Source organism: Seriola lalandi, unplaced genomic scaffold (assembly GCF_002814215.2).
Source record: "Seriola lalandi dorsalis isolate HSWRI2012SDOR001 ecotype SW California unplaced genomic scaffold, Sedor1 jcf7180002054978, whole genome shotgun sequence".
Classification (NCBI taxonomy): domain Eukaryota; kingdom Metazoa; phylum Chordata; class Actinopteri; order Carangiformes; family Carangidae; genus Seriola; species Seriola lalandi.
The window spans coordinates 441,050-450,480 of NW_019525528.1; the positions used below are offsets into that span (position 1 = coordinate 441,050).

The window sequence follows — 9,431 nt, forward strand, 5'->3', positions numbered from 1 at the left end:
GTGAAGTAGGGCTCCACCCCCATCCCTTCCAGCTTGTCTTTAAGAGTGGGGGGTTGGATGTTGTTAAATGCACCTGAGAAATTGAAGAACATAATCCTCAAGCGACTACCCGGCTCATCCAAGTAAGAATGGGCCGGTGGAGCATGTGAAGGACGGCATCATCCACTCCAATATGATCCTTGTAGGTGAACTGTAGGGGGTCTAGTGCTGTTCAACATGTGGCCTCAGAAGGTGGAGAAGCAGCCGCTCCAGGGTCTTCATGATGTGATGTGAGGGCCACCGGTCTGTAGTCATTTATCTCAGCTGGTACTTTAGGGACCGGAACAAGACATGATGTTTTCCACAGGACCGGGACCCTCCCTGTTTGAAGGCTCAAGTTGAAGATCCTCTGGAGAGGCTCAGCCAGCTGGGCTGTACAGTCCTTTAACAGCCTGGGACACACACCATCCGGACCTGTTGCCTTTCCAGGACGTAGCCTCTTGAGCTCCGCCCTCACCTCCTCCGCTGTAAAGGACAGGAGACTTGACCCCAGTGTGGAGGGAGCTGCAGCTGCAGTGTCAGGTTGTGGAGGAGATGCTGTAGGAGAAGCTGCAGCTGAAGCAGTGGGAGAGAGAACAGGTGAAGCTGTGACACACCTGTTGTAGAACAGGTTGAACTCATTGGCCTCGTCCACATCACCTGGTGTTGCCTGGCTGTTCTTCTCTTTATAGCCAGTGGTGGTCCTCATCCCTTTCCACACCTCTCTGGTGTGGAAAGGGCAGTAATTGCACAGCAGTATTTGCCAGAGAGCGGAGGTTCGGTTTGGAGATGAGCCACTCGCCGTGACGTGCAGCTTGGCCGGACAGCAGAGGCGCAGTTTCCCAGTCAACAGGAGTGAGAGCCGCGAAGGATGCAGCTCAATAACTCAGCAAAGCAACGACATGAGGCACACGGGCTCGTTACACACAGGAACATACGTGACACGTATGATCATCGTTCATCATCATCGCTCATTGACATCATCTTCACCACCATCTTCATCATCATCATCATCTTCATCATCATCTTCATCATCACCATTATCTTCATCACCATCTTCATCATTATCATCATCGTTCATCATCATCGCTCATCGACATCATCTTCATGACCATCTTTATCATCATCATCATCACCATCATCATCTTCATCTTCATCATCATCATCATCATCGCTCATCGACATCATCTTCACCATCTTCATCATCATCATCTTCATCTTCATCATCATGTCACACGTGACAGATACAGATTGTACTGTGTCTTTAAGACGGATCTTTTTGTCAGTGACAGTTCTGTTTCAGGAGGGTGAGTATTGATCAGGACTGTGATTATTGATCAGGTTTGTTTCCTCCAGCAGAGCTGAAAAGTCACAAAGAGACGAGTGACGTTATCTGACCTCTTCAGAGCGGCAGTGTGACCTCTGACCTTTACACCGACTCATGTGTTTGTTCATTCACGTCATGGCTTTTTTGTACTTCTGTGCGTTTCCCTGTTCTCCCCTGTGTGTGTGTGTGTATATGTGTGTGTGTGTGTGTGTGTGTGGGGGGGGGGGGGGGGGGGCGTGGCCTCTCTCACCTGGCTCCACTCCACACCTGTGGTTGATCATCTCATCAAGCTCCCAGTTCAAAATTGTTTCCCCTCCACTCGTCTCCAGACGGTTCAGACCTCAGATCAGAGAGCAGCAGCTACTCACCTTCACAGTACCTCACAGTTAGTACTTTAGTACACGAGTGAAGTATCAGTCAGTCTGAGTGTGGAGCTAAGCACAGGCTGTCCTCAGGTGAGAGAGGAAACACCTGAGGTTGGATCACAGGTGAGCTGGAGCCTGAATCATGACAGTCAGAGCAGTGACCTCAGTGAGCGGCGTTAACCCTGTGGACGCCATCCTCGTTGTTAACCTGATGAAACCCTCTGCTCTCATGAAGCTCATCTCTCGCCACAGATTGCTCTCTGTTGCGTCACCGTCGCCACACAGTCTGTATGAACATCTGCTCACATGAAATTGGGTGAGAGGGAAAAAAAGCTGCCATCAAGATGCTCTGCACCGTTTTCTTTTAAAAAGCCTTTCCCATCATCGAGAGAGAGGACGGCGGCGGCGGCGGCCTGAGGCGAGCACATCAAACATTCCTGTTCTACATGACGGACACCTGCTGCAGCCTGACGCTCGCTCTGATTCCTACACCGGCGCTATCAGAGCTGCTGACAGAGCGAAGGATGAAGGAGGAGGAGGAGGAGATGATCTGACTGCAGCCTGTAGGTCGCATCATTATTCTGCTCTTCATCCGTCCTGAAGCAACTTCCTGTCCAACAACATCCTGTTGTTTGGTTCAAAACTTAGAGAGATTTTCCAGCTGAGTCACATTTCAGAGCTGCTCTTCTCTCTGACAGGACGTAAAGAAACTCTGTTAAATCCTCTGCTGTGATTCAGATTTAGTTTCACATGTTTCCATCTCCTCTTACTTCCTGGTTGATAAACCTGGATCAGGCCTGGAGCCCCGCCCACCACCTGCTGGCTCCAGGTGGACAGGTGAAAGAGCAGAGAGTATGAAGATGGTCAGAGGAGGAAACATCAGAGAGACTCAGCCACATGTTTGAGCCTCAGTCAGACCCAGACTCAGAGGAGGAGTCTGTTGAGACCAGAACCAGAGACAAGCAGACGGGTCAGAACCTGAACGACCCAGAGGAGCATCTCCTGAAATGGCGGGTGTACCTCCCTCTGTCGCCATGGTTACTGTAAAAATGATCATGTCTTGGTGAGGTTTAGGAGAAGATTTAGGTTAAAATATCAGACAATCTTTGTTGTCATGGTAACAACGATAACAACGAACAGTCACACATAATAGAAACAACATGGGAATTGAACACGGCTCTCCATCCACCACAATCTCCTCCTCACCTGATGTGTCTCTATACTGCGTCACCTGTGGAGCTGTGAGGTCACAGTGTCTGTAATGTTCACCTGAGGCAATGTGATTGGCTGTTACAGCTGTGAGTGAGCCAATCACTCAGAGAGTTTAGTGACGTTTAGTAACACTTCCTGTTTCTCCTGTCAGCTGATGTCGATCATCCAATAAGCAGAGACCTCCAGAGTCTGTCTGCTCTGTGGACGTGATGATGTGAGGACGTGTGGATGTGTCACCTTTATCTTCAGGTGCTGTCCCTGTTTGCTTCAGTCTCTGACTTTAGAAAGTAAAACCAGGAACCATGAGAACGAGGCAGGTGATTGGACGATGACAATGCTCTACTTAAACTCAGACGTCCCACTTCATGCTTTTAATTTGCTGCAACACCAAAACCTCATTTATCAACGCTCCAAGGTTTCACATCGATCAGCTGATCCACTTCTCCCAGGCAGAGAGGTCAGGACACATTTCAGTGAGAGGGTCAGGCAGGAAGTGTCCCGCAGGTCACCTGAACAGGTGTGACACAAACATGTTGAGGTTTAAAATCAGTTCCAGCTGCAGTCTGAACAGCTGCCAGGAAACATTCACATATTAAAAACAAGAGGAGGAAATGAAGGAGTTCACACCTCCATGAAGAAAACAGAGGTTGGTTATAAAATAGCTCCAGAAATCAACTCAATGTAACATGTAGATATAAAATAAAAGCACATATATTAATATTATATATGAAATCTTCTAGAAAATTTAACAATTTCATATATTGACACTTGTCTTGCACATATGTTTATGTTTATATAATGTATATTATATTGTAGACAGATGTTAGTAAATATGTCAGTATGTGTTTGTTATAAACGGTAGAGTAAAGAGTCTGAGACTGTTTAAATCAATAAGAAGTAAATAGAATTGTTATATGTATATTATTTTAATAAACATCATAATAAATATTATTAACGTTAATGGTCAACATGTTATATAAATATAATACCCCCCCATATATTTATCATGTTTGAGCAGTAAACTCTCTGCTGCTCTCTGAACTGAATATGACTCATGAATCTGTTTTTTGAATCCTTGCTGGGATACATGAAGCCAATCAATTAATTTGATCTGATTGATTGATCATGACAAGCCAATTACCACCTCTCTGACCCAGGGGCCCCATGTCAGTTATGTCAGTGGATGGATTTGATTGGACGGTCATTACACTGCTACAGTAACATACGACATCTCCAACACTATATACAGTGGGTACGGAAAGTATTCAGACCCCTTTAAATTTTTCACTCTTTGTTTCATTGCAGCCATTTGCTAAAATCAAAAAAGTTCATTTTATTTCTCATTAATGTACACTCAGCACCCCATCTTGACAGAAAAAAACAGAAATGTAGAAATTTTTGCAAATTTATTAACCTGTGCAGAAAACCACCACACCTAGATTAGTCTAATACTAAACAAAGATCATAATCTGAAGTATGTGGACACACAGGTTTACTGCTCATTGCAGCTGGCAAAGTAAATAAATACTTTTCAGTCCATTTGCTTTGGAGGTTTTCATCGTCAACTTTGAGAGAGCAGCTTGTTGTTAGCATCAACTAACACAAGTGTCTCTGTGGGCCGCCAGCCCAGAGTGCAGGTGAGGAGTGGGTTGCAGCAGCCAACACAGGTGAGTAACGTAAATATGAAACCACTCAGGTCTGATTGACGCAACACTGAAACTCAATGGCTCTGAGTTAAATGTCTCGAAGTTCATGAGAGGCATGACCCTTAGTTTTATTTTTTCATATCAAGCTAGACTGATTAGCGGACCATAGTAATATAGTAAATCAATACCTCGACCTGGAGCAGAAGGGTCGGGTTCACAGAATCTACTAAATGATTTACAACAGAAATGTTCCATCTGTGAGAAACATGAGGTGATTATTGATCTGTCATCGTCTGATGTGTCCTCAGTCTGATACAGGTCATTTAAACAGAGATCACCTCAGTAACGTGCCGCACATGTTTCAGTGCACATGAGCTGCATGTCTGAAAACTCATGTAACACACGTACACATCCGTGTTCATGGCTCGTTTCATTATGTTCATATTCATCCTGTGAACAACCACAACCAGATTACTCTGATACTGAATCTGTATGTGGAAATGTGTGAGAGTGTGTGTGTGAGTGTGTGTGTGTGTGTGTGTGTGTGTGTGTGTGTGTGTGTGTGTGGGAGGGAGGAAACAGACTATAAAAGAGAGGAAACGAAACTGAAATCATTCACCAACAGAACTTCAGCAGCAACAAGACTCGACACATCCTCCGCCTGTAAAAGACAGATATGGCAGGTCGTCAGCTTGGTAAGTTCATTTATGAATCTTATTATTGTTGATTTAGGAAAACTTTGTGTGTGTGTGTGTTTGTGTGTGTTTGTGTGTGTGTGTGTGTGTGTGTGTGTGTGTGTGTGTGTGTTGGCGCTGACACACACACACACACAGACCGGATGTAGAGTTGGGGTCCTTGTAAAAACTGACCCGCAGAGATCAGACCTGATCAAAACAGTAAAAACACAACAACGCAGTTTCACGTTAGAAATCCACGTTTCTCCGACAGACACATGACGTCAGGAGGGAAAGAGTCGCCGGATGGAAATGCTTTAATGTCCGGTCATTCGGCGCGAGGGGAAAACCCTGCTTTATAATCAACAGGTGAACTTGTTCATCAGAGTGTGGAGTTGTTGTAACTTCACTGTAGAGCATTGAGATGTTTATTACAGCCTCAGGGAGTCTGCTGTTTCACCTCCGACACTCAGCTCCGGCTCCAGTCTGTGTTCACGGCGGCCTTTAGCGTGATAGGCTGTTTCTCGTGACGTTAACCAATCAGATGGTGCTGTGGGCGGGACCCTGCTCCAGACCACAGTGATGACTACAGAGCAGAGACAGGTGACTGCAGACTCAGGACAGGTGGAGCTGAGCTGTCGAACATTTCCTCAGCTTGTTTCTCTGAAAACTTCAGATCCAGACGATTAAAATCATCTGCTTCAAACAGAGTTAAATCAGAGTTTCAGGGTCACAACACTGGTTCATTTGAATTATGTTTTTATATTTTTCATTTGCTAGATCTATTGACTTACAGTGTCAGACTCAGAGGAGCCGCTTCAAACTTGGTCAGAAAATACTTCAGACCTTGATAATGATTAATTGTGAAAATTGTAAGTTTTCATTTAAGGGCGTGGCTCTGGTGAATTTTGCAACAGGAAGTTATTAAAACTCTATTACACCTTGTTCTGTCGCAGACTTGATCAGATGATTCTGAACACCTTCATCTTCATAATGTTTCTTTGTGGAACGTCAAACGGCGTGGCTCTGGTGAAACAGGAAGTTGCTGTAATTATGATATACTTCGTGCAATCAGCCTCAAACCTCACGTGTTTGATGACAGTCACACACTGAAGACATCTGTTACTATGATGTCATGTTCACAGCGCCACCTGCTGAAAACATCATCATTTCATTTACACAACATTTTCATTGTGTGGTCTACACCTGACGTACAGACACATAATGTGTCTTTAATATTAATTCTTATATATTTCTGCTGGTACGTCCCAGCAGTACGTTACTGTGGCTGTTCATCTGCTCTGTCGCTCAGTTTGGGCCTTGAAGGTAACACCTGGTTGTTTCAGGGTTTCATGAGAGTGATGCCGACAGAGACACAGTGGGATAATTGTGAATTAAAGTTTGTCCTTTACAACATCAGTAATGTCTTTTGAATTTCTCCAACAGAGACAAAGGGACAGGAGCTCAGGATTGCACTTGTTGGGAAAACTGGAGTTGGGAAGAGCGCAGCAGGAAACACCATCTTAGGGAGGAAGGCTTTTGAATCTAAGATGTCTTCGTCCTCACTGACAACAAAGTGTCAGAAGGAAACAGGAGCTGTTGCTGGTCGAACACTGGCTGTTGTTGATACTCCAGGTCTGTTTGAAACCAAGAAATCTAACAAGGATGTGAAGAGAGAGATCGCTAAAGCCATCTCATTTGCTGCTCCTGGTCCTCATGTGTTCCTGATCGTGATCCAGCCGAATAGATTCACTGAAGAAGAACAAGAAACAGTGAAAATCCTTCAGGAGACGTTTGGAAAAAATGCAAGAAACTACACTGTGGCCTTGTTCACCCATGGAGACAACCTGAAGGAGGACGGACTCTCCATAGAGACATTCATTAGTGAGAATCAGCCTCTCCGTGACTTCATCAGTCAGTGTGATGGAGGTTACCATGTGTTTGACAACAAAGACAAAGATCTCCTTCAAGTCACTGAGCTGGTGACAAAGATCAACATTATGGTTCAGAGAAATGGAGGAAGCTGCTACACCAATGAAATGTTTGAAGCAGCTGAGAGAGCCATAAGAGAAGAAATGGAACGTCTGAAGAGAGAAAATCCAGATATTGATCAGGAAGAAGCGAGAAGAAAGGCAGAGGAAGACAATTCATTTATTAATCCGGTTCTAATAGGAGCTGCTGATGGAGGTAAAGTGGGAGCCGTAGCTGTGGCAGTGAAGAAGGCCTGCATTGTACAGTGATACTCAATATTAATGATCTATTAGCTGCAGCTCATAACAAGGAATCATCATAGTAACAGTTTAATCTTTTATTTTTCACGTTTATTTTTTTTGCTTTTTATAGATCATGAGCATCTTCATTAATCATTATTGATTATTCATCATGTCATTAATGGGACACTTTCTAATTCTTTGATGTAAAACAATCTACATGTCATACTGTTGATGTGTTGAAAGTACAGTGCTCTGACTCCTGGTGGTCAGGTGGTATCTCACACTGTCACATGTCTAATCACCTGTGTCGTTTTCAGGGCGTAGCTCTGACCTGAGGGTGGTGCTGGTGGGTCAGGAGAGAGTGGGGAAGAGCTCAGCAGGAAACACCATCCTGGGAAAGAAGGAGTTCGACTGTAAGTTCAGTTCCTCACCTCTGACGCTGAGCTGTGAGAAGAGAGAAGGTGATGTTCAGGGTCGCAGAGTCTCTGTGGTCGACACCCCCGGACTCTTCAGCTCTCAGCTGTCTGAGGAGCAGGTGAAGGCACAGCTGGAAGAAGCACTAAAGCTGAGCTCTCCAGGTCCTCACGTCTTCCTCCTCACCATCCAGCTCGGAAGATTCACTGAACTGGAACAGAAAGGTCTGGAAACTCTGGAGAAGATGCTGAGTCCTAATGTCTCTAAACACACTATGGTGCTGTTCACCTACGGAGACCGACTGGAAGACATGGACATTGTTCAGTTCATCAGAGAAGACAAGAACCTGCAAGAGCTGCTGAAGAACTGCAGCGGCCAGTACCAGGTGTTCAACAACAAAAACATGGAGGACAGGGATCAGGTCAAAGAGCTGTTTGTCAAAATAGATTCAGTCTCTGAGGGAGGACAATTGATTTATGAGAAAAGATCTCAGTCAGTGACGCATTGTTCCATTGGTTAACTGACACCATCAGTAACATGGTCAGATAAAATCAGATCATGTCAGCCCGAACAGTTACCCACAATTTTGAGTTCCCCTCTCCTACAAGTGAGATCAGTTCATTATGTAACTTTAACATGCATGTAGTCAGAGACGTGCACAGACATGTTGAGGGGCTGTTCCTGAATGACGTATATGTTCATTTAACTGACCACGAATCAAGTTTAAATGTATCAACTGTTTTAAATGTTCAAGATGAATAAAAATGTAAAACCCGCTCACTGTTAGTCCACGTTCTTCTAAAGTTCAGATGATGAAGCTGTTTCTGAAACAAACTTTCAACTGTAATTCTGTTCTATAGTTTTATACACTGGGACACCTTCTAGTACCGGCTTGACCCTTTTCCTTCACAACTGTCTTAATCCTTCGTGACACAGATTCAACAGGTTCTGGACTCATTCCTCAGAGGTTCTGGTCCATATTGACGTGACAGCATCAGGCAGCTGCTGCAGATTTGTCGGCTGCTCGTCCACCACATCTCAAAGCTGCTCTATTGGAGTGAGATCTGGTGACTGTTGAGGCCACGTGAGAGACCAGTCTGAGATGATGTGAGCTTTGTGACGTGCTCGTCATCCTGCTGGAAGACCCCATCAGAAGACGGGTACGCTGTGGTCATAAAGGGACGGACATGGTCAGCAACAACACTCAGGTAGGCTGTGGCGTTTAAACGATGCTCAGTTGGTGCTGAGGGGCCAAAGTGTCCCGAGAAAATATCCCCCACCCCATTACACCAGCAGCAGCCTGAAGCGTTGACCGGATGGATCCTCCTTTCACGTAGTTTAAATTCTGACCTCACCATCCGAGTGTCGTCGCAGGATCCAGACTCATCAACCAGGAAACCTTCTTCTTCTCTTGTCCAACACCTGGGGGCGGAGCCTGTGTGTTTATATACCCGGGGAGGGCCAATGGTTTAACAGGAGGGACTCACATGCACACGCCACCAGACCAGCTACCAAATCACGGACCAGAGAAACTCTGATGACATCACACAGAGTGGGTGTGG

At 45.2% G+C, this 9,431-nt stretch overlaps 1 protein-coding gene across 1 annotated transcript; it reads left to right on the top strand.

The window, feature by feature from the left end:
* The first annotated feature begins 4,352 nt into the window (after positions 1 to 4,352).
* Positions 4,353 to 8,645, top strand: LOC111646943 (GTPase IMAP family member 8-like). Its single transcript, XM_023396541.2, has 4 exons — positions 4,353 to 4,589; positions 5,194 to 5,263; positions 6,689 to 7,429; positions 7,773 to 8,645. Exons 2-4 carry the CDS (start codon positions 5,245 to 5,247, stop codon positions 8,387 to 8,389), a joined length of 1,377 nt encoding a protein of 458 aa, XP_023252309.1. The 5' UTR covers positions 4,353 to 4,589; positions 5,194 to 5,244; the 3' UTR covers positions 8,390 to 8,645.
* Positions 8,646 to 9,431: the final 786 nt, after the last annotated feature.

Bases quoted from the DNA above. Each gene is read 5' to 3' on its own strand.
- LOC111646943 (XM_023396541.2), top strand. The intron at 7,430-7,772 runs GTAAAGTGGGAG...TGTCGTTTTCAG, and splicing joins AATAGGAGCTGCTGATGGAG to GGCGTAGCTCTGACCTGAGG.